General features: G+C 36.4%; 1 protein-coding gene across 3 annotated transcripts in view; it reads right to left on the bottom strand.

Moving 5' to 3' along the window:
- The window catches only part of USP32 (ubiquitin specific peptidase 32), a 127,314-nt gene that overhangs the window by 62,359 nt on the left and 38,707 nt on the right, over positions 1 to 26,248 (bottom strand). For all 3 annotated transcript variants that reach the window (XM_080922202.1, XM_080922201.1, XM_080922200.1), the window contains exons 3-11: positions 20,783 to 20,888; positions 16,864 to 16,982; positions 13,189 to 13,348; positions 8,700 to 8,831; positions 5,278 to 5,385; positions 2,913 to 3,028; positions 2,638 to 2,700; positions 1,114 to 1,197; positions 515 to 576 (exon numbers count right to left, since the gene is read on the bottom strand). In XM_080922202.1, coding sequence (XP_080778328.1) covers positions 515 to 576; positions 1,114 to 1,197; positions 2,638 to 2,700; positions 2,913 to 3,028; positions 5,278 to 5,385; positions 8,700 to 8,831; positions 13,189 to 13,348; positions 16,864 to 16,982; positions 20,783 to 20,888 — 950 coding nt within the window. The remainder of the gene's footprint in view (positions 1 to 514; positions 577 to 1,113; positions 1,198 to 2,637; positions 2,701 to 2,912; positions 3,029 to 5,277; positions 5,386 to 8,699; positions 8,832 to 13,188; positions 13,349 to 16,863; positions 16,983 to 20,782; positions 20,889 to 26,248) is intronic.

Here is a 26,248-nt window from a genome sequence, read left to right on the forward strand (position 1 = left end):
ATCTGCCTGGAATTGACGGCTGCAGTATAATGCCCACCTGCTAGGAATATAATTAAAAAGTTTTTTCTACCTCTAATTTTTGTTTTTCAGGCAGTGTTTCTCTGTGTGTCCCTGGCTATCCTGGAACTCACTAGAGTAGATTAGGTTGGCTTCCAACTCAGAAATTTACTTAGTTCCACTTTACCAGTGCTGGGACTTAAAATGTAAAGTGCCTACTACCAAACTCAGCTTTTTTTCTTTTCTTTTTTGAGACAGTGTCTCTTTACTCAGCCAGTAGTGTCCTAGAACTCTTTATGTAGACCAGGTTGGCTTTTAATTCACAAAGATCCACTTGCCTTGGCCTCCCAAGTGCTGAGAATAAAAGTAGGGGCCACCATGCTAGTCTCTAATGTAATTTTAAAAAACAGCTTTATTGTAATAATTAAAGCAAGACAAACTGTTTCTTAGTAACTAATATATTCAAGTATTAGAAATTTTAGCTATGTAATAAAAAACCTAGAAACTATATACTTACCTAATAATTTGTCCTTCTTCTTCTGGAGTAGCTGGTCTTAACCCCAGAACTATGTGGCATACCTAGAGAAAAACAAAAGGAAAATCACACTTTTCTGGGGGGTGCTAATGATTAAACCAAATGGTTACCTGAAATTTACTTTTTAGATAGGAATCTGTTAACTGGTAAACTAATTAATATCTGAAGGAATTTTAACTTAATTGATTGGTTTTTAACTTTTTTAAAAACAGAGGCTAACTTCTAAATCTCCAATGGCAAAGTAGTATTTATTTTAGATCCATAACAATTAGATATTAGCTGTCAAGAAGAGACCAATTTTCATTTATTCACATAGCTGTTTTACATGGAAATTATTCCATCATTAAAAATGGAAAATATTAAAAAATACAAATATATCAAATCATTATGACCTTTACATCATTTTAAAAGAAAAAATTAAAAAAATAAAAATAATCATTATTAAATTCAATATAAATGTGCCTATGTGGTTTTATAAGACATGGACTGTAGCCTGGATGTGCCAACACAGGTGCATGATGGAAGAAACAGAATTACTAGTATGCATTACCCTTCCCAAATCTGTCATTTGCCTTAAATACCTGGAAGAGGAGATTCAAAAACTCATTAGCAAGAACATTTTTCACACTCCATATCTGATAGTCTTCGAGAGTAAGATGGCCCATCTAAAAAGGGACATTCAAATTGATCTCCTGTTAGTAATGCCAGTTATTACAATATAGGAATAAAATATTCTTAAAGCAAACTAATAATATACAGAAGATACTATGGGCTCACATAAGAAGTATCAAAATTAGTATGAGTTTACAAGTGAAGAAAATATTTTTAAAAAAATTTTTTACAAGTAGCGAGTGAAAATAAAACACTTATTAACAATTTTCTTTCTTCAATAAGGTTCTGTAAATAACTTAGGCACATTGACACAAATCTGCAATTCCCATACTTGGAGAGTAGAAGCAGGAGGATCAGAAGTTCAAGGCCATTTCTGGTTACCCAGATCTGAGAGCAGCCTGAACTACACATAGTGAGATCCTGTTTCAAAAAACAATGATAACAAAAACCAAAAATTAACAATAGATGTTTTAGATAAACTGTGAGATATTGCTGATACAGTATATAGTATAGCACCAGTTGAGTCAGTAAAATATCCAAGTCCTCCTCTAAACTGTCACTATTTTATTATCTTGGTTACATGGCAATTTGAGCCCAATGGTCTGCCCAATGGTCACTGGAGCCAGAAATAGAAACTCCATTTAACATAAAAATATAATACTAAAGCCAGGTGGTTGTGGCTCATGCCTTTAACCCCAGCACTCAGGAGACAGAGGCAGGCAGATCTCTGAGCTCAAGGCTAGTTTGGTCATCCAGTGATACACAGAGAAACAAACCCTTTCTCAAAAAACAAAAGCAAAACAAAGTGACTTAATTTTTTTCTAAACCACAATTATATAACACCATTATGGCCTATTCTTTTCTAGTTTGCTACTAAGTACATGTCAGTATCTGAATGAAAAATGTACTTTTTTTCCCACATTTTTTTCTGTGTATTTTCAATTTCACAGAGACAGATAAAACTTTCATGCTACACAAGTAAATCTGTTATGATACTGCTACCAATAAGTCTTACCAAACTAAGTAATTCAAAGGCGTTACTACTTGTAAAATAAACTTCTATGGCCTCATGGTCTCACTGCCTCATCTAAAAAGTCCTTCACCCCAGAAATTACAACCGCACTTCTGCCACTTTTAGCTTTTCTTCTGTTTTTAAATCTGATATAATAGAGCTAAACTATAAATATACTATCTGTTTTCCTTTATTCAATATAAAGCTAGCCTTAGCATAATTTATGAAATGGAAGAAATAAAGACTATAAACTAAAGCTGCCGAGAGGGGTCTACATAATTCATATATTAGACTTCACTGAGTTGCTGTAGAAGACTGAATAGATTTCTATTTTTAGAGATCATGTGAAGGTATTTTACCAATGGACTAGATAAGTGGTGATAATGCAAAAGAGACATTTGATTATACTTATAAACTATACATCATGATTTAGCACACATAGTATTCTTAGAAAAACTAAATTACTTATAGCCAGTCTCACCTTTGTGGTATCATGTGCATTCAATATTCTTTCTACAATGTCTGATAGATCCATATGTAATTCCTTTAAAAAGAAATCCAAAAGAGTAATGTATATAATTTTTAGTCTCTCCATATATAAAAACAATTCACTTTTCTTTTTTTTTCTTCATTCATTCTATCTACCTAGTGAAAATTAAGAACTTAGCAGGACATGGGACATATCACACGTCAGTTTTAGTAACATTAAAACCCTGCCTCAAAAACCAACCAACAAACAAAAGAACCAGAACTTACAGGAATATCATCAGTGCGGTTATCTTTCCAGACCTCCAAAAGTGCAACCACCATGTCTGTCAGTTCAACCCTGGAGAGAACTCCATCACGGTCAACATCAAAAACCTTGAAGCAAACTAATGACAAGAAACTCTTATGAAGTGAAATCACTTTTAGATCCTGAAATATGATGCATTTCATTAGAAGCTGCTCTGTACAATTACTTAGTTTTGTACTGTAGCAGTTCTCATCAGGAGTAGACCACACTACATACAGCATTATATTATTACCATTATTGTAACATGTACAACTGTGAACAGATCTTATGACTACACTACACAGGTTAAAGAGACCTATCTATCAGCCAAATCTAGAGCTACTTTTTTTTATACACTAGAAAAAGGGGCTAAAGTCACTCTATAAGAAACATTACCTTACAGGTTTTCTAGAGGCAATACAAATCTTTGAATCTTTCCTCCCTAGTGCTGCTGAATCAAACCTCAGCACTGGATATTCTGTGCATATGCTTTTCTTTGCACCCAGTTACATCCCCTTCTTGTAAGTTAGTCTTTGCACTCAGTCAGCTGTATCTCCTCCCTTAAGTTAGTTTCTCACCCAAAGCATCATTGAAGACCTTTTTCTCCTATGCTTAAAATTCCTATCAACATTGAGAACTAGACTCCCAACTTCTACTTTACCTGTCTAAAGAATCTAATTTGCATTTGATATTTTGTCAAGTGTAATCTCAATTCCTTAGTAAAGTTTATGTACAAACTTTATATGGAAAGAATTAGACAATTACCAAATAACTAATTAACTCTAAATAAATCACTCTGGTTTAACTTCTAGTTGACCAGCAAAAACAAAACAAAACAAAACACCAAAGAATATTTAAAATTAAAAAGCTATTTTAAATTACACTTAATTTATTTAGTGTGCATATTTGAGTGTACATGGAGGTCTGAGAACAGCATGTATGAGTGTGAGTCAGCTTCTCTTTCTACCATGTGGGCAGCCCCTTTTCTTACATCAAGTCACTTCACTGAACCCAAAACTTTACATTCTGAAAGGCAATAATTAATATCGAGTGAGCAACAAAGGCTTTAATTTCCTTTAAGTCATTAAATTTTCATAAAAAAAATTGCTGGGTGTGTTGATACATGCCTTTAATACTAGTACTTGGGAAGTAGGTGGATCTTTATGAGTTCAAGATCAGTCTGAGCTACAGAGTAAAGACCCCATCTCAATAAAGCGAGAAAACAAACAAATGAATACAAATATTTTAATTAAAAAACATCGCCCATAAAACCAGTTTGAAATAATGAATAAAAAGGAAACCTAGATTTGTACATCTTTAATCCCAGCACTTGGGAGGCAGAGGGTGGTAGATCTGAGTTCCAGGCCAGCCTGGTCTATAGAGCAAATTCCAGGTCAGCTGGGACTGTTACTCAGATCAACCCTGTCTTAAAACAAAACAAAAAAAAAAATCCCTTCATAAACTGCATATAGTGGTCCACTTATAAACTTATAAGTGGTCCACTTATAAAATCTTAGGGCTATGAGTTCCAAAGCAGCCAGGACTACAGAGAAGAATCCTGTTGCCAAAAGAAAGCCTTTTCAACCCCTTCTAATGTATTAATTACTACAGTAAATCAATTCAGTGTACATTATTAAAACATTTAAAAACTATCAAACACAATACCAAAACAGATACTTGTAAAGCTTCATTTTAAGAAATTAAAGAAAGAACCTTGAAAATATATTTATATTAAAACCCAAGTAAATTGTCACAATTCCTCAGAATGGTTAAGACTTTTAAAATAATACATATTTATGCTTAAAATTATGGTTTCAGACTGTTAGATAAAAAATACTATTTTAGAGTTTGAGAAAATTACAAATTTATCTTGTGAATACAATATTAATGTACATAAATGAATGACAATGAGTTATGTTTCAAATTATGCAAGAAACAAAATATAGACTAACAAAATATTTCCTAATATTTACATTTTTCAGTTAAGCATGGTGGCTGGCACCTCAATTTTAGTATTCCAGCTGAGAGAGGAAGATAAAGAGTGCCAGTCAGCCCAAGATAAGACCCTGTCTCAAAAAGAAATTGTTTCCCCATTTATTGTTATTTATTATGAATTACTGACTTTCCAGCAAAACCAATTTTATTAATAACATAAAAAAATCCAAACTAGGTTGATGTTTCCTTAGATTTAACTCACTAATCACCAATTATGAGATCACTAATTTGGCAATTTGAGAGTTAAGAAACTCAATCCTTAATCCACAAATGATGTTAAATGGATGAAAGCTAATTCTGTCTTTACATAATATCATAATGTGACACTTTACAGACACTGTTTATCACACTTACATTTTTGTCTTTCAGCCAGGGGGCCTCTGCAGCAGGCTGATAACCCACAGGATATCTCCTTGAAGTCTATGTGATTGTCACGATTTTCATCGAAAGCATTAAATAAACCTATAAAATGATAATGATAAAAAGACACTATGGATCACAGTCAACAAACTTCCTAATGTTATCCTGACATGTTTATGAGTGTTCCTTACATAAAGTGGTATAGTGTTTTGAATAGGAATGGTCCTCGGACTCATGTGTTTCAATGCTTGTTTCATAGGGAGTGACACTATTAGGAGGTGTGGTCTTGTCATTATGTCACTGTAGGGGTGGCCTTTGAGGTTTCCTATGTTCAAGCTATGCCCAATGTGTCACACAGTCTCCTGCTGCCAGTGGATCATGATGTAGAACTCACAGCTTAAGCACTATGTCTGCCACACTTCCTCCCATGATGATAACAGACTAAACCCATGAAATTGTAAGCCAGCCCCAATGAAATGTTTTCCTTTCTGAGAGTTGCTATAGGGCTATAGAGATCGCTCAGTGGTTAAGAGCACTGATTGTTCTTCCCAAGGTCCTGAGTTCAAATCCCAGCAAGGTGGTCCACAATCATCTGTAATAAGATCTGATGCCCTCTTCTGGTATGTCTGAAGACAGCTACAGTGTACTTATATATAAATATATATTATATATATAAATAAATCTTTATAAAAAAAGAGTTGCTGTAGTCATGGTGCCTTCTCACAGCAATAAAATCCTAAGACAAGTACATACAAACAAAACAAAAGAAACAAAAACAAGAACAAAAAAAAAAAAAAAAAAAAGATTTCCATTTTCTAAGGAAACATTTCTTTCTTCCTGTTCTGTAAGTACAACTGAAACTCACTCCCCAGCAGAATGCACTACACTCCTTTAATACTTGCTTGTCTGTTTTTACTTTCTCTAGTACAAATTATCTAATAGCTTAAAGACACCTACATTTTTCAAAGGTGTCAAATGAAACTAAAGAATCCAGAAAGGTCAGAAATTGTAAAAATCATCCATATAAAGACAGGAGAAAAGGACAACAGGAGAGAGAAGATTGAGTGTATTATGTAAATATCCAAATATAAATTATTACATCATTAATAAACTTTCATAAAACTTTTCCTGAAAAAGGAAATACAATACTATAAGAAATTTTACTACAGTGCCTTTTTTTGTAAAACCTAATCTTTCACATGTAAGTATTTTAAATTTCAGAGAAAGAAAAAAACTTAAACTTTCATCTTGTGATTTTTCATTTTTAAGTAAACTATGTACAGTTTCAAATAAAAATATGTATAAACATACCAATTATTTTTTTCTAATAGAATTTAATTTTAGCTTATTTTTGACAATTTCATACACATAAACCATGTATGTTAATCGTATCCACTCCCAACCTTTCTCTACTTATACTCTCCCCAAGAACACAAACAATCAACCACACCAATCACCTACTTCGCAAAAGATTAAAAATAGAACTCCACTGTTAACAGGTAGAAGCCTGGGTACTTGTCAAGAGAGATGGATTATTGAAATCCACATTGTGGAAGAAGAGAATTTTCTCTTAAGCTGTCTTCTAGGCTCCATATGTGCCATAGCATATGTGTGTACATGCTCACATGAAAATGCAAACACTTTCTTCCCCCACCACTCTCTCTCATACACACACACAATCAGGGGGTGGGGGACCCAAAGTGCTATGTGTTCTAATTCCACTAAGGAATACTATTGAAATGTCCTAGGTATTTAAAAAAAAAAAAAAAAAGGTAGATCCTATGTTTCAAGAATCTATTTAACTTACTGTTTCAGTTTCAATATTAGTGAACTACATAAACCAAGCATGGTGGTATATGTCTATAATCCTAGAAGTTGAGGAGACAGAGTTAAAGACCATCCTTAGCCAGATATTTAGTTTGAAGTGAGTTTGTGCCACATGAGACCCTGTCTCAAAAACAAAAATGGGCTAGACAGATGGCTCAGCAGTCAGAAGGACTAATGCACTTCTGGAAGACTTGGGTTTGTGTCCCAGCACTTATGTTAAGTCCAGTCCTAGGGGATCTAATGCCTTTGTGAAGGCACCACCAAGCATAGTCATGGCACGCAGATATACATGTAGACAAAACACCCATACACAGAAAATAAAACATAAATAAAAACCAAAACAAAATAATAAAATTATAAAGATAAATTTCCCAAGAAAAGTTAAAAAAAAATGTAAGTCAAAAACTGGAGAGATGGCTCATCTGGTTACACATTGTGTTCTTACAGAGGACTCAGATTTAATTCTCAGCACCTACATAGTGGCTACAACCATCTAGAACTCCAGTTTCAGAGGATCCCATCTGAGAGGCCCAGGTATGCACAAGGTGCACATACATATATATTCAGGCAAAACTTATATAACATAAAATATTAAGTCTAAAGAAAAAAAAGAAGTAAAAAACTAAAACCACATAAAAAAAACCCAACATTCAGATGTCAAATATGATGTTTATAGTGTCATCCACAATGCCTCTTTATTTTATTTTATTTATTTATTTATTTATTTATTTATTTATTTATTTATTTAGGTTTTTCAAGACAGGGTTTTTCTGTGCAGCCCTGGCTGTTCTTGATTTCTTTTGTAGATCAGGCTGGACTCAAACTCAGAGATCCGACTGAAGTGCTGGGATTAAATTCATGTACCTCGACACCCAATATTCTTTGTTTTATTTTTAAAAGGAAAAAAAAGAACCCATACTAGACTATACTAGATCTCAGAGATCATCTCCTTTTTTCTTTTCTTTTTCTCAGAGATACTCTTATGTAAAAGCTCCTATCCTCTTTTTCAGAGGGGGAGTAAAGTCTTTGAGGATCAGATCTCGTGAGGAAACCTGGAGCTCACCCTTTGCACACCCTACCCTGACACTCCTTAGTAGAGCAATGCCATACTCCTGATACCTGGTTACATCAACTGTACATGGAAGGCCAGAGGGCTAACTGACTCAGGCAAGATCACACAGTAAAATATGAAGAAGCTAAGAACAATGATCTTAGGCTTCTCCTCATCACTACACTGTTAAGCAAAGAACTATGAAATCTACAGAAATAGTTTGTCAGAGTTAAATTTGTTTTGATTAGAAATAAGATGGATTTAGTTAATTTACTTACCAAAAGAACATTTGGGTTTTGTTTGTTTGTTTAAAACAAAACAAAACAGAAACAGGGCTGGAGAGATGTCTCAGTGGTTAAGAGCACTGACTGTTTTCCAGAGGTTCTGAGTTCAATTCCCAGCAACCATATGGTGGCTCACAACCATCTATAATGGGATCTGAAGCCCTCTTCTAGTGTGTCTGAAGTCAGTGACAATGTACTCACATAAAATAAATCTTTAAAAAAAAAAAAAAAAAAAAACAAGGAACATTTCCTACCTTCACTCAGAGAAGGGCGAATAGGTGGTGAAACCAATGGACCAAAGGTCTCTAAGTCAAAACGTCCAGTACGGGACTGGGCCTTCAGTAGCCAATAGCGTTTCTCCAGATCAATGATGTCTGACTCTTCCACTAAGAATCAAATCAAACAAGATTATAAACTCAGAATGCCCTTTTGGGACATTTGTTTATCCTGATTCATACATATATATATTTTAAGGGCATATTTTTTCCAATTAAACTACTAAGACCAATTATGACCAAAACCCACATTAAAAGATAAACTTAATAACAATTAAAATTTTTAAGAAAATTATATAAAAATAACAAAAGCAAGAAACTTTTAAAACCCAGAGAAAAAGAAAATACAATTTCCCATTAAGTAGACTGCTAAAATCTAGTCATATACTACTAATCTATTCTGGTCATTTCCAACCTCCACCTTAGATTTAAATTTTGTTTGCATATCTTCTCTCCTGGCTAGATATTAACTCTCAGAAGAGCAGGGCCCAGACTTAATTCATACAGCTAACATAACATGCACAATAGCAAACAGTAAAATCATGAAAGAATTAATATAAAAAGAGACAAACTCCAAGCATGGTTACATTTTGTTTTTCTTTTTGAGATAGGAACTTTCTGTATAACAGCCCCGGCTGTCCTAGAACTTTCTTTGTAGAGCAGGATGGTCTCAAACTCAGCGATATTTGACTGCCTCTGCTTCCCAAATGCTGGGATTCACTCCTGGTGAATGCTCATTTCCAATGTTCTGTTCCTCTCACAAGCAATTAAAATAACATTTAGGAAGCATGTAGATATTTTATTCTCAGTGAAACATGGTACTCAAAGTTATCTTACTAAAATATAATTCTGAGACTGTATGCTTTTGGTCATAATGAAATATCAACTGGCCTCAGACTTGCCCTCTGGCCATAAGTGGCTAGAAACTATTAGCACAGCTATATAAATCACAGTCACAGAAACTCAGGAACAGGCATCGCAGGGCTTCAATCCTGAGATCAAGAAGCTACTATCAGGTGAGCACATCTGTTTGCCTGTGTCTACATCTTCAAGTGGCAAAAGGTAAGGAGTCTCAATACAGAGATTTCACTTTGTTTCAAATGAAGGTCAGTGCAGGGAGATTGAGGTAGCTTAAAAATTGGAGGAGAGTGTGATAGAAAAATGTTATGTAATGAATTCCAGAAACATGCACAGCTGTATGTTGTTTTAGTAGGTAATTTGTGTTATACAGAGGGGAACCCACTGAAGCTTGCCTAGGAACTGAAAGAAAAATTCCCAGAGTGTAGGCAAACTGGAGTGTCTAGCGTTGGGGGGAAAATGTGAAAGAGGGCCAGCAGATGGCTCAGCAGGAGAAAGAGCTTACCACCAAGTCTGACAACCTGAATTTGATCAGGGAATCCACATAATGCAAAGAGAAGTGATTCACAAAAGCTGTCCTTTGACCTACACACACACACACACACACACACACACACACACACACACACACACACACACAGGGGGTTGTGGAATATGTGAAAAGGAAAACATGAAAAAGAAAAATGTGACAAAAAACTAAGGTAAAAACTGATCAACACAAAGGCCAAGAAATAGATAAGGCATGAAAACTATGAGTGAGAAATAATTAGAATTAGCTGGGCAGTGGTGGTCTACATCTTTCATTTCAACATTTGGGAGGTAAAGACAGGTGGATATCCAAGTTTGAGACCAACCTCAGTCAAGTGTAATGAGTTCCAGGACACCCTGGTCTACAGAATAAATTCCAGGACAGCCAGGCCTATACAGAAAAACTGTCTTCAAAAACAAAGCCCTCCCACCCCAAAATACAAAATCAAAAAACAGAATTAATAAAATATATTGAGATAAGAAACGGCAACTATAAAACATGAATCAACTGGAATTAAGATTAAAAAATAACATTTAAAATTAAAATATACCCATTAGAAGACTCAGTACATTAGGGACTAGACAAAGGGAGAGATGAAAAAACATGAACAATGGACCACAGAAACTATTCAAATGGAAGAAAAAAGAGAAAACAGGCTGAATAACCCAATAGAACTAAAGGGACTATAAGATAATATCAAACATAAATATAACTATGAAGGAACCAAAAACAAACAATCCTAAGATTCTACCCTACACCAATCAGAACGGTGAGGATGTGGAGAAAGAGAGGAACACTACTGCTTTGCTGGTGGGATTGTAAACTGGTACAAACAACTCTAAAAATAAATCTGGAGATTCCTCAGAAAATTGGAAATAGATCTACCTGAAGGCTCAGCTATACCACTCTTGGGCATATACCCAAAAGATTCTCCCACCGTACCACAGGGGCACATGTTCCACTATGTTCATAGCAGCCTTTTATCTGTGACAGCCAGAAGCTGAAACAACCCAGATGTCCCACAACGAAAGAACAAATAAAGCAAATGTGGTTTGGTAACACAATGTAATACTATTCAGCTATTAAGAATGAGGGCATCAAGAGTTTGCAGGCAAATGGATGGAACTAGAAACCATGAACAGACCCAAAAGGACATGCATGGTATGTACTCACTAATAAGTGGATATTAGCCAAAAAAAAAAAAAAAAAAGTACTTAATACTTAGGATACAATCCACAGAACTCAAGAAAGTTAATAAGCAGAAGAAGGCTTCAAATGAGGAAATGAAATGAGGAGATGAAAGGAATCACAGGAGGCAGAGGGAGGAAGGGACCTGGGTCAGAGAATGGAGAGGGAAGGGAAAATGAAAACATGATTAGGTACTGAGGAGGGGTGAAGAGAGACAGGAGAGAATCCCTCAGTACCAGCAGAATGAATGGAAGTATGTAACCTGTTGAGGGGGATTGGAAGGTGGGGGAACCCTCTAGAAAATACCAGAGACCTAGAAGGTGAGAGACTCTCAGGAAGGAACCTTAGATAAAATGCCCAACAGTGAAGAGTCCACCTCCAGCAGAAGACAGGGCATCAAGTGGAGGAATGGGGTTGCTATCCCACAGTCAAAAACTCTGACCCAGAATTGTTACTGTCTAAAAAGAACTGCAGGGAAAAAAATGGAGAAGAGAACAAGGGAAAGGCAGTCCAGTGACCAGCTCAACTTGGGATTTATCTCAAGGGGAGGCTCCAAGGCCTGACACTATTACTGATGCTATGGTGTGCTTACAGACAGGAGCCTAGCATGGTTGTCCTCCAAGAGGCCCAACATGAAGCTGTTTGAGACAGACACAGATACTTACATTCAACCAACCACTGGACTGAAGTCAGGGACTGCTGTGGTTGAATTGGGGAAAGGCTGGAAGAAGCTGAGGAGAACCCCTTAGAAAGACTAATAGTCTCAACTAACCCAGACTCTGAGATCTCTCACTAAACCAGGCAGCATAAATGAGCTGATCCTAGGCCCATATACACATATATAACAGAGGATTGCCTGGTCTAGTCTCAGTGGGAGATGTGCCTAACCCTAAAGAGACTCAAGGCCCCAGGGAGTGAGGAGGCCTGGCTGGGGGACAATGGACGGGGGACACTCTCTTGGAGAGAGGGGGAAGGAGGAATGGGACAAGGAACTGTGGGAGGGTAGACCAAGAGGGGGATAACGAATAGACTGTAAAAAAAGTAAAAAGTAACTTAAAACAAACGAAGAGATAGCCCAGTGGTTAAGAGTGCTTACTATTCTTACAGAGGACTCCAGGTTCAGTTTCCAGCACCCACGTGGTGGCTTGCAAACATCTCTAACTCCAGTTCCAGGTATTCAATGCCTCTTCTGACCTTTGCAGACTTCTGTACATTTGTGGTGCACATACATACACTCATTCATACATACAATAAAATTAAAAAGTAAAAAAAAAAACAAAAAGAGAAATGACCTTCTGATAGCACAGACACCTAAGTTGGTGAAGTGCTTGCTGTGCAGTCATGAGGACCAGAGTTCAAAACCCTGAAACCATATTTTTAAAAAAGCCAGGCAGCTGGGCAGTGGTGATGCACACTCTTTATCTCTGTACTCGGGATGAGAGGCAGGCAGATTTCTGAGATCCAGGCCAGGCTGGTCTACAGAGTTTCAGGACAACCAGGGCTACACAGAGAAACTCTGCCTTGAAAAACCAAAAACACAAAACAAAACAACAAAAACCAGAAGCAGATAAGCAATGCTTAGGATTACTGAAGGCAGGAAGAAGGATAAGTTCTTCCTCTACCAAGAATCCTTTCAATCTGTGGAACTCCTGGACACTAGATTTCTCTCTTGTTTCAGTTTATAAATTGTGCTAATCTGCAGCAAACAGTTCAGGAAACGAATATAGCTTTATAAAGGATAATTAGTAAAGGGCTATACTTTCTATGCCCCATCTTATTGATTATTTATTGGAAGAAAAAACATCGGCAAAACCCCTTTCTTTATAAGCATATTCTGTTACTATCAGGCAAATTATTAAAAGTGAATGGAAACAATACAATGTCATTACTTACAATGTGTGACTCCAGCCAGAGTTTGGTAGAAAGTAGGAGTGTCACTGTCATCAGTGAGGGTCACATAAACACCCCCAGACAACAGCCATCGAGAGAAGGTAAAAGCATCTTTGTTTAGAAGAAGCCAATTTCTGAATTTTTCATAGTTTACCTTTTCACCCTAAAATTGAAACAAGAAAATATAAAATTTAGTACAATTTAAGGGTAAAGTACTTAGAGCCTGAACAACTTAAAACTTATTAGTGATTGGCATCTTCCCATCTACTAAAATAACACCATAAAACACACATACTTGGAAAGAAAACTGTTACCAAAAAAAACAACAAAAAACAAAAAAAAAAACTGCACTTCAATTAAAATCTATGCATAAAATCTATGTCCTAACTAAAATTATTACCAATTTGTTAAAGCAGTCAATTATCAATTATAAACTATACTTTATTTGCTACAATATATCTGAAATCTGAAGGCTATATTTATATTTCTTTCAATTTTTAGTAAACCTAGTGCTTGAGGAATGACTCAGTAATTACAAATACAGGCTGCTCTTGCAAAGAACCCAGGTCCAAGCACCTATACAGTGGCTCACAACATTCTTAACTCCAATTTCAGAGGATCCAAATCTTCTTTTAGCTTTTCAGGAACCAGGTACACATGTGGAGCACATACATGCATGTAGGCAAAGAGGCATACACATACAATAAAAAATATTTTAAAAATTGTTTCTCTTATCTTAAGAAACTGTAATTTGTTCAAATTTTCATTTATCCCTTATCTATCAGCACTCTGTAATTTAAATTAGTATATTTTAACTAAAGTTGCCTAAATTAAAACACTTGAATTTTATTTGCAGGTTAAAAAGTTATTCAGAAGTCTTGCCTATAATAGATAATAAGGATCCCATACATTAATTAGAATTAAAAAACAAACAAGTTAGATAGGTTTAGTGGCACAGGTCTTTAATCCCAGTAAAGAGGCAGGAGGATCTCTGTGAGTTCTAGGCCAGCCTGGGTCTACACAGCAAACACAGGTCCTTGGACAGCCAGAGGTACATAATAAGATCAAGTCTCAACAACCTCCCACTAAAGAAACTAATTTATTTCCATTTTTTTGCCTTCCTATTAAGAAATGAAATGTGATCATCTTTACCTCATACTCATCCCTCTAACTTCATCTAAATCCCCTTCATAAGTATACTCTTCTCAACTTCTAGCTTTACAATATTTGTTTTACTAAATCTTTAGAGAAGAAAACTATCTAGGCTGAAAAAAAAGGATACTGACACGCCCTCTGCTTGGACAATAGCTCTTAAGTTTAATAAAAATTAGATATTTCTCTGAGAAAAAGAAAAACTCATTGGAAATGTAACAAAGACTGACATTCAGGGGCCTAACAAGTCCAACCCTAACAGAAATGTTAAAAGACAGAAAACAATGTCTACATTGTTCAGTAGGATTCTACTAAGTACAATTATATGCTTAGCCTACTAGCTTGAGGACACTTAGCATCAATGCAATGCAAACTACGGAGATAATACTGACAGCCTTGTCTCATTTGAGACAGGGACACAAGAGGACACTGCAAACATGTTGTAGATTAAGGATTCTATCCTATTCTTACTCTACCCACATCAACCTAAAATTAAAGTAGAAGTATAAAGTCTACAGGTTTGTACACATTCACACAGTTAACTCTTAAGATACTGGGATAAGTCTAAATAGTACTGGAATCATTTATTATAATAAGTATTTTAAAAAGACAGTTATGATTTTATTAATTCTATACTTGGTTTCCTATACCTTAAAATTCTTGAGCTCTATAAAATGTCTGTGTGTTACTAGGCTGACAGCTCACAGCCACTAGTTTGTTTCACTAATATTGATTACAGTATTAGTACCTGATAGTAATAATTAATTTTAAGTCCCTGTGCCAAACACTGGAGGAAGAGGATGAAGGCTACATTCATCACCAATGGTCATGTAATCAATCATGGCTATATAATGACATGTTTGTAAAAAAACTCAAAAGGGGGTGTGTAGCTGGCCTTTGGCTACCTTGTGGATTGTTTTGCCCACCCTTTATTTTTATCTCCCTTCACACACATCCCCACCCCCATCACTAGATAGGAGAAAAAGGATAGAAAGGAAAGGAAAGAGACCTGCAAGGGGGCGATGTGATCCTTAGACTACATCCTGATAATTAGGTGTGTTGAGTTCCTTGGGGCAAGTTTAATCTTTGCTTCAAGATATGTGATTTCTTTTTCTTTTTGTTTCTTCTTTATGACAACTACTTAACAAACAACAACCAACAATCATCAACAACCAACCATGCCTCTTGGGGCCTAGCATTTACATACCCTCTGAAAAGTCCCCAGAATTTCAAACATCACACAACCACAGAAACCATCTACAGCCAGCAAACTACACCTCTACTAGAGTGTGAAACAAATCATAGTCAGCTGCTGTGGACAGTCTAAAACAGCCACACATCACCACACCTGAGATAAAACGAAAATACATTCCCATAATATTTTTGTGTTTTTCAAAGAAATCAAAACTCCAATATTGTCACTATAGGGGTGCTTGAGAGATGACTCAGCACCTACCTGTCATTCCGTGTAATTTCCCTATAGCACTAATCATTACCTAATACATATGCTACTACCAATAATTTTAAGGAACAGGTAGTCAAACACTTCTAGTTCCTATCAGCAAAACAGAAATAACTAAATAAGCCTCATTAGATGTAAAACTATATTTTTTATCTGAAAAAAAGAACAGAATATTAATGCATCTCCTATCTTTGTGTAAAATCCATTTCTTTGATTTGCAAAGACTTTTTTCCTGACCATTAACTTTTTGTTACAAGAAAGAAACAATGTATAGCCTAATTTATGCTAAAATACCATTAAGTTAAGTAAGTTTAACAGAACCAAAAATATAGGAATTCGCTCCTTTAGTACCTAACACATGGAAACACTAAATAGATCTAATGTGGTATAATGCCTGTAATCGCTGCAGGAGCCTGAGTGTGCAATGGTGTCTGTGTACCTGTGTGGGAGAGTATAACTGTTAAGTATAAACAATTAATAGCCTTTATAGTAGAACTGAGGATTTTCTTTTTTATTAAGTTTTATTATTATTAAATTGTGAACATGTATGAGTATGTGCATATGCGGGCAGGTGCCCCAGAGATTACATTTGCCAGTTTCATTGCAGCTATAAAGTTGTGAACCACTTCAATTGTGTGCTAGGAATCAAACTAGGATCCTCTGGAAGAGTAACATGCACTCTAATCCACTGAGCCATCTCTTTGGTCCCAGAATCAAGAACTTTCTAATTCAAAAACATAGGACTAATAAGAATCATGAACTCTTGATTTTCACTTTATCTGACAGGTCTTCCTAATTATTTTAAAAAGCAATATTCAATTGACTCCTCCTAAATTTTGTTATTCTAGTTTATTTTCCTGTAGGGCTATTAGATAATATAAATATTCCTTATTGATAGCATCACATAAAGACCTGAAACATTAAACAAATAAAAATAATACCAAGAACTCTTTGTATATAAGTATCCACTATAACCACATTTACCACAAAGTGTTACTTCATTAACACAAAAAAATGAAATATAATTTTTTCTTTTTTTTTGAAATATAAATCTTTAAATGTACCTCCGAGAAACACTTCCTGAGTGTCTCTGGGACTTTACCATCCACCACATGGAGCATTCTTTCCATTTCTTCTCGTACAACATAGCTTCCAGATTCACTTGAAAAAAGACTAAAAATATCTAAGAAAGAAAAATTAATCTTTACATAAAGTTCAGTTCAGTCCAAGTAAAAAGAGAAGAGAAAGGCATAGTTCACCATACTTCAATAAGCACACTGTCAACTGTCGTCATCTTCATTGGTGTCCTCCTCCTCCTCATGAGATGGTCTTGCTCTACAGTCTTGGCTGGGCTACTACTTCGTAACCCAGGCTAGTTTTAGAATTCACAATACTCAGTACTCATGCCTCAGTCCTGAGAGCTGTGATTATAAGTGTGTGCACTATGCCTGTCTGTTTAATTTATTCTCTCCTCTCCTCCTCTCCCTCTCTCCCTCTCTCCCTCCCTCCCTCCCTCCCTCCCCCCCCCTCTTTCCCCTCCCTACCACCACCATTTTTAGTTTTTTTCAAAACAAGATTTCTCTGTGTAGCCTTGGCTGTCCTGGAACTAGCTCTATAGACCAGGCTGATTTCTGGACTTGATCTCAAAAGATCCTCCTGCCTCTGCCTCCTGAGTGCTGGGATAAAAGACATGCACCATCAGCCCCTGGCCAAAATCTCTTACAAAACATGATTAGTATATAAATGAATGTAACAAGTCTATATTTGTCAAAATCTAGAAAAAGATGTGTGTCAGAAATTCTACTTCTACACAATCCCATCTTAACATTTAGAGATGCTAACACTTGTGCACAAAACACAAGATGTTTACTTAAGTACTATTTGTAAGAGTAAAAATTAGAAAGAAGATAAATATTAAGATAAACAAACTGAGTTCAAGGCCAGCCTGGTCTACAGAGGAAGTTCAAGGACAACCAGGGCTACAGGGTTTTCGAGAAACCCTGTCTCAAAAATAAAAGATGTATAAATACATATAATGAAATACCATACAGCAGTTAAACACAGTATATTCTTAAAGGTGAGTACCCTTAAAGAAATATGATATTCAGGGGGAGAAAAGGAGAAAAAAACAAAATTTCAAAATAACTATAAGCCATTTTAAAAGTTGAAAACCTGCTGAACTGTTACATATATGCTTACAGAAATAAAAGACAAATATATAAAAATGTGCAAAAGATACAAGAGGTCATTAAGTCTCTGAGAGCACTAATCCCTGAGAAGGGCAGAAATTCGGGGATTTTGCAGAATTAAGGATAATTCATCACATTTTTCTTTTTGTTGTTTTGTTTTTAAAGACAGGGTGTCATACGGCCTCCAACTTAATATATGACAACAACCCTGAAGCACTACTAACCCTCTTGCCACCATCTCCCAAGCGTTGTGCTACCAAACAGCAAACTGTTTCCTTTTTGAAACATCAAGATGTCAGAATTTTACAAAATAATAAGCTGGGTGAAAATATACATCTCATGTATTACTAAAGTATTGTTAGGGCTTCAACACTGTCCCAGAGAGAGGTGAACTGAAGTTCCAGTCTCCTTGGATCACTGGGCTTGGTTCTAAGACCCTTTAAACATTCCAAAATGTACCTAAATACATAAAATGATATAGTAGTTATGTATAATTTAGGCATATTAGACCTCTCCCTTCTGCTGTTGAAAATAAAAACCAACTTTGTACATGCCAAGGACTCTTCACTGAGCCACATTCCCAACACTATTTGTTGTATTTTTATTGAGTTTTGTGTGTTGTTGTTGTGTTAAATTGGGTCTCACTATATAGCCCAGTATGGCCTCTGCTAAGCTATTCTGCATCTGCTTCCTCAGTGCTGGAATAACAGAATGTGCCACCTTATGTGGTTAGCATTCTATATTTTAAATCCTCATTAGCCTGGAAAGATAGAAGGCTGATACATGAGTATTCCAGGCCTACCTAGGCTACATAATGAAATTTACAGAATGGAGGACCTACACTTTCTGACCACAGCTAATTTACAAAATTAAATTAATTTTGGGTTTTATAAAGTAAGGAAAAAACAAACTACTAAGTTTAAGTCTTCAATTTTTTTCTTTTCCTTCTTTTCTCTCCCAGGTGTTTTTTGGAAGGTGGTGATGTTTTGTCTTAAGTTTTCTGAGGCAAGGCCTCACTATGTAGTCCTGGCTGTCTTAGAACTCACGATATAGACCGGGCTGGCTTCACACTCATATTCATCTGTCTCTGCCTCCCACTGTTCCGATTAAAGACATGAACCACCATATCCAGCCTGATTGATTGATTATTTATTTATTTATTTATTTATTTTAAGTTAACAGCCCTAGTAATTGTACTGGCTGGTTTTGTGTCAACTTGACACAAGCTGGAGTTAATCACAGAGAAAGGAGCCTCAGTTGAGGAAAGGCCTCCATGAGATCCAGCATTTTCTCAACTAGTGATCAAGGGGGTAGGGCCCCCCCATTTTGGGTGGTGCCATCCCTGGGCTGGTAGTCCTGGGTTCTATAAGAAAGCAAGCTGAGCAAGCCAAGAGTAGCAAGCCAGTAAATGACATCCCTCCATGGCCTCTGTATCAGCTCCTGCTTCCTGACCTGCTTGGGTTCCAGTCCTGACTTCCTTTGGTGATGAACAGCAATGTGGAAACTGTAAGCTGAATAAACCCTTCCCTCCCCAACTTGCTTCTTGGTCATGATATTCTTTCTGTGCAGGAATAGAAACCCTGACTAAGACAGTAATATAGGTCACATTCTGAAAAGTTAATCTTTTAAAAACATAGATCTTAGTACACTTTAGTAATTTTTAGTATATGTACAAGGCTGTACAACAATTACCACTAATTTCAGAACATTTTCATCAACTATAAAGAAATTTCATCCCTATTAACAATACAGCTAAGTGGCAGAGCACTTTCATAGCATGTCAGTCTCCATACCACAGAAAGGAGAAAACAAAAACACAAACCAAAACTCTCATACCACTCGTCCACAAGTATCTTGACAATCTCATCTACTACATTCTGCCTCTATTGGTTTGCCTATTCTAGAAACATCACATAACTATAATTATAATGCTACTCTAAATACCACACATATGTTTTTAAAATATTTACTTTATGTGTACATATGTATATGGGAAGGCTAGCACCTACAGAGGCCAGAAGAGGATGTTAGATACTCCACAGCTACAGTTATAGGCAGTTGCTGGACTCATGACACAGGTGCTGGAAATTAAACTCAGGTCCTCTGGAAGAGCTGCATATACATGCTCTTAACTGCTGAACTAGCCCCTCAAGTAAAATACTTTTTAAAAAAGAATTACTTATTTTATGTATGAGTACACTGTAGCTGTCTTCAGACACACCAGAAGAGGGCATCAGACCCCATTACAGATGGTTGTGAGCCACCATGTGGTTGCTGGGAATTGAACTCAGGACCTCTGGAAGAGCAGTCAGTGCTCTTAACCACTAAGTCATCTCTCCAGCCTCCCAAGTAAAATATTTTTTAAGGCTTATTTATATTTAAACATGGATCAGGACTTTACTTCCTTTCCTTGTACAGTAAGGTTTTAGTGTGCAAAAACTGACATTTATCCATCTAGACAGACAGGCCCTGAGTTTAATTCCCAGAATGGAAAAATAAGTGGAGAAAGCAACAACAAAATCCTAAATGTGGTTGCAGTGTCATTTTATACTCTTAACAGCGAAGATCAAGGACTAGAATTTTTTATAAATACTTGTCAGTACAGTTATTACATTTAATTTAAAATATGTGATATCATAATAGTTTTAGTTCACTTTGGTGACTAGCCACATTGTCAAATGCTTACTGGTTTCTTTGTATCTTTGGAGAAATAGCCATAAGAATTTCCAGATTTTGAGGTTGATTTTTCTACACATGTGATACTATTATCACTTGAGATAAAAAAAGAACTTACATTTTGTTTTCTCTTCATCTTTGCCTCTTGTAAGGAGGACGAGTCCAACTATTAAGTTATTGAAATGCAGCCCTTTGGATGTTCCACCAAAAGAACAGTAAATCACCTGAAGAAACAATGAGAGAAAGCCAACCTTAGAGATGGCTCAGTTACCAAGAATATGAAGTGTCATCATCCTTAACTAAACTAACCATGTCTCCACCTCCAGAAAATACTCTAATTTTAGTGAAATAATAATTTTCTGTAGACATGTTCTTATACCCTGTACAGTTATTCAAATGTTGATCCTGTGCCCCCATATCTGGTTGCAACCCTTATTCTGAGAATCTCTTCTCTCAATGTTGTGTAAACATTACTCCCCAATTCTTGTCTGACTGGTCAATAAAGAGGCTGATCAGCTAATAACTTAGCTGGAGAAAGAACAACACAGGACTTCCTCCCTGCAGGGAAGGGAGGTAGAGGTGGAGAGGGTGGCAGCAGACAAAGGCTCAAGTAGAGAACTCCATAAAATGCAAATATTTTAGGAATTTTGGCTGGGAGGTAGCCAGATTAGCATAAATTAAAACAGTAACTCTGTTCAGTTGTTGTGCCCTTAGAACTTGATAAATAAATATAATAGTCTAGTCTCCATTATCTGAGAGCTAGCTGAGTTAAAAAAAAAACTGCAACAAACATTTATTAAAATGCCATTAACAATTCTCTCTCTTCTGTTGTACATTACAACACTCAGCTGATATACCCACCTTTGCTATATACACTTTACAGGATGACACATCTGACTAGTTTGGATCCTTATCAAGGTTCAAACGAGAAAAAAAAAAAAAAAAAAAAAAAACAAACAAAACTTCCTTCAATAGTTTGATAAAGACTTTGAACAACTACAGAGTGCCCTGTAATTTTGGCCAAACTTACACATACATTATTTTGATTACAAAGAAAGACATTCCCAAATGTTCAGAATAATAAACCACAAAAAACATTTAAAACAGAAATTTATTACAATATATATAACAGAATAAAAGCTATAGACACAAAAAGGACAGTATCAACAATGACTATAAATTACTTAGAATTATTTCATTACTCATTCATTATTAAAACTTATATAGTCAAAAATTATTTATGGGCCAGTGAGACAATTCAGTGGGCTAGGGAGCTCACCACTAAGCCTGACAACCTGAGTTTAATGCCTGAAACCCACAAAGCAAAAGGAGAGAAACAACTCCTTTAAGTTTTCTTGATATCCACATGTGTGCCATGGTAAGGTCATACATGAATAAGAGCCAAGTATAGTATTGCCATGTCTATAAGACAAATGCTCAATAGCCCAAGGCAAATATATCATTCGAGTTTCAAAGCTAGTCTGCTCTACATAATGAGTTCCAGGCCAGCCGGAGTCATAAAGTGAGACTGTCTCAAATCAAAATGAAAGGAGCAAGATATGGCATGGTGTTGCAGACCTATAATCTCAGCTATTTGGGATATAAATTCATGACTTTAGCTTCAGAAAATATTGTTTTCTGAGTATACTTTAAAATATCTTTTAAAGCACCTAACTAAAAGTCAACAGGTTCTGGATAGATATACATATCTTAATTGATAAAGTACCGAACTGGCATGTGCAAGGCTCAATCCCTAATATTGAAGGAAAATTAGTCAATGGCACCAAGTTAATGTTTTCAAAACTTTATATAATTTTCAAAAGAATGTGGACATGGGACCGATCAGTTCATTTTTATCTACAAAGCCTTTTTCTAGACAATCTTTTGCAAATATTAATTTATTAAATTCTATTTCTCACAGCAGTGTTTTGGGGACAAGGGACTGAAGTGCATATTTTAAAAACCAAAGTAGACCTGGACTCCAGGTTCTCTCAACATCCCTCAGTCCCTACATGGCATACCCTGTCCCCAACCCTGAATTTTCTAGCCCAGGGGCTGGGCTGCCCTTTTCTCAGAGGTTCTTCCCTATATAATCCAGACATTTTGCGCTTTTGTGCTCATGCTTGCTCGCTCTCGCTTGCTCTCTCGCATGCTCGCGCTCTCTCTCTCTCCTTCCCTCCCTCCCTCCCTCTCTTTGTGAACACGCCTTTTCTCTCTTTCTTTCTCCCTCAACTCCAACTCAATCCTTGGGACCAATAAACTCACCAGCCCAAAAGCAGTTTCCCAATAAACCTGCCTTTAATGTAATATGATCTGGCTTGAATTGGATCATTTTACTGGAGGTAAAGAAATAAATCAGTCTTAATGAAGAAATGATTTGTCAGGAAATATCTAATCTATATTAGATATTTGGCAGAGTTGTATGAGGGATTCCTGCCATCCTTCTTCATATGCAAAGCTTATTTCTCCATCACTCAGGTTGAATTAACCAGAACAATGGTCAAGAAGAAGCCCAGTCCTCTGCTGAATGGGTGAGAATTTGTGACAAAATGCAAAGATGTAATGAAAACTCTTTGTATCCATAAGGGGTTAGATTAAAATAGGAAGCCAACAGGTCTAGTCTATGGATACAGAGAAGTTCATAGACAGGATTTGGAGGGAGGAAAGGAAATGGAAAATTTATGTGATTATATTATAATCTCAAAAAAAAATAAAAGAAATAATAAAAGAAAAACTTAACAGTCAACAGGGTGGTGGTGGCACAAGCCTTTAATCCCAGTACTTGGATGACAGAGGCAGGGGGTCTTTGAATTCAAGGTCAGCCTGTTCTATAGAGAGAGTACCAGGACATCCAGGGTTACACAGAGAAACCCTATCTCAAAAACAAAAACAACCCCCCAACACAAAGAGAGAGAGAGAGAAAGAGAGAGAGAGAGATCATTAGAAAAAATACATTCTTTACCAGCTACTCTCTAGCGCTAAGAAAGATAGCCCAGGAAGTACATGAAGACTTGAGAACATCTTGGGCCTCTGTGATCATTAAGAGCCTTCTTTCCAGTCGTAGTGTTCTGGTGACTGGGAATGGGAACCCACCTCATGCTTTTTAGAGCAGTAAAGAATCTAAGCCTGAAACTCAGATTCTACTGCAGAGGCCTCAGTGACATCAAAAAAGTGCAAGAGCAATAAATAAATCGTCATCTCCTAGGGGAACAGACCAATCCATAAGGTTGGTGAGAAAGGTGATAATGGATCCTGGAGAACTATAACAAATCCTTCATTGGCAACCTGCCTCATGAGACAGACAAATCAAAGCTTAAGGATTTCTTTAAAAATTATGGAAATATGGTAGAATTATACATTAAGAATGCTAAAAAATTATTCATTTTTAAAGTTTTGTTGTACTTGATAATTCAGAGGATCTCCGTGAGTTTTAAGGTTGATCTGGTCATAGACTGAGTTTTTGGCCAGCTAGATCTATGTAGAGAGACCTTGCCTTAGAAACACACACGAGTACTAGTAAGAATAGTAAAATATCAGTTGGGCAGTGGTTTCATACACCCTTAGTCCCAGCACTCAGGCAGCAGAGGTAGGCCAATCACTGAGTTTGAGACCAGACTCATCTATGGAGTGAGTTCCAGGACAGCAAGGGATACAAGAGAAACAGAAAGAGAGAGAGAGAGAGAGAGAGAGAGAGAGAGAGAGAGAGAGGGAGAGAGGGAGAGAGACAGACAGACAGAGAGAGACAGAGAGAGACAGAGAGAGAAAGAAAGAGAGAAGAGAGAGAGAGAGAGAGAGAGAGAGAGAGAGAGAGAGAAAGAGAGAGAGAGAGAGAGAGAAAAGGAAGGAAAGAAAGGTAAAAATTAAGATTTTAAAACTTTCATAATTTTGATTTTTTTTGTGCTTGATTTAAGTATGTGTAAATGTATGCAAAGATTAGAGGGAGACATTAGGTGGCATGTTCTGCTGCCCTTTTTTTCCTGGGGAAGGGTCTCTCACTGAACCTGACTCTAGGTTGATGACCAGAAATCGCCTTCTCTCCTACCCCAAAGCACTACTAGAGTTACAGGCTCATATAATGCCATGTCTACCTTTTTCCCCCAAAGTTAATTAATTAGTTAAAGAAACATGGGCACTGAACCTTGAACTCTGGTCCTTGTGTTTGTACATTAAGCTTTCTTACCATCTATCTTGTCCTTGTACATTTTAATGAAGGAAAACCTTATCAAAAATCATGTCTTAACTATGAACTCATAAAAAAAAAATAAAAGCATCATAGTTTAATTAGGAAAGAAACAATAGGCTCTTGTGAAATTAACTTCAAATTCCAAAGAATTTTATAATATTGCCTTCAAATTAAGAAAAGAAATTGTGACTATAGACTCATAAATATTGCAGTTTAACATAAAAACCAGAGTCTTGACTGGTTAATGCTTTGCTTTTCAGGAAAGCTGAGAGTTTTATTGACAAGAGCAGTAATACAAAGAGGTTGCTCTCTTTTCTGGGTGGTGGTGGTTGTTGTTATGGCCTGAAAGACTAATACTTCACAAAGAAATAACTTGCATATGCTCTAAGAATCATAGAAAGTACAAAATGAATTAAATTATGAGAAAACATTTATTTAAAAAATCTAAATGGAGCCAGAAAATAACAGGGTGACAAAGCCCCAGACATTTCTCACCACTAAGTACTCAAAATGGGTTACCTCTGATTGAGCTGTTGGTCAAATGGTACCCATAGAAAACTCCCAAAACAACTTAGGCTATTGCTTAAGTTTGTGGAGGTTATTCTCCACAAAGTGATGGTAAGGCCCTATTACTGAAGACGACATTTACATATTTCATTGAACATGAAGAAGCTGAGATAGTACCTAACTAGAATCTTTACCCCTACTGACAAGAGTTCTCCAGAGCAGAAAGCTAATACCAACTGTACAACAAATCCTCCATGTACAAGGGTGATGATTGGTGTACTACTGGCGAAAACATTTTGGGAGTAACCAGCCACTATCTGATTAGATCTAAGGGCCACTATAGATGGAAATAATGCCTGACACTGCTCAGGTGACAGTAATCTGAAACTAGATAGGCCATGGACTCAGGGGAAAACCAAATACTATTTCTGTACTAAAGGTACACAACAATGACACTTAATGACATTCTGCTATACACACAGGATCACTGTCTCACTGAGCCATTATCAGAGAAGCTTCCTGCTGCAGTAGACAGGAACTAATACAGAAACCCACAACTGGACAATGTACAGAGATTGAGAGATCTTGTAACACTCAGTCTAAATGAATGCTATTATCAACTCCTTTTAGGGCTCAGAGAAGGCTGTAAAAAAGGAAGCTGGAAAAATTGTAATAGACAGAGAAGATGGATGATAAGAAGAAAACAGTATCTTGCGAGAAAATAAAATTGATGTACGTATAAACTCGAAGACTGTGGTATTTGGCCAAAGGGGACCCATAAAACCCCCTCCCCTCCCCTCCCTTCCCCTCCCCTCCCCTCCCACAAACATATGTGCATATAAACTGAAAGACTGAGCTTATGGCCTGCACAGATCCAAAACCAAATGGAAATGA

Source organism: Micromys minutus (genome assembly GCF_963924665.1).
Source record: "Micromys minutus genome assembly, chromosome: 10".
Taxonomy (NCBI): Eukaryota; Metazoa; Chordata; class Mammalia; order Rodentia; family Muridae; genus Micromys; species Micromys minutus.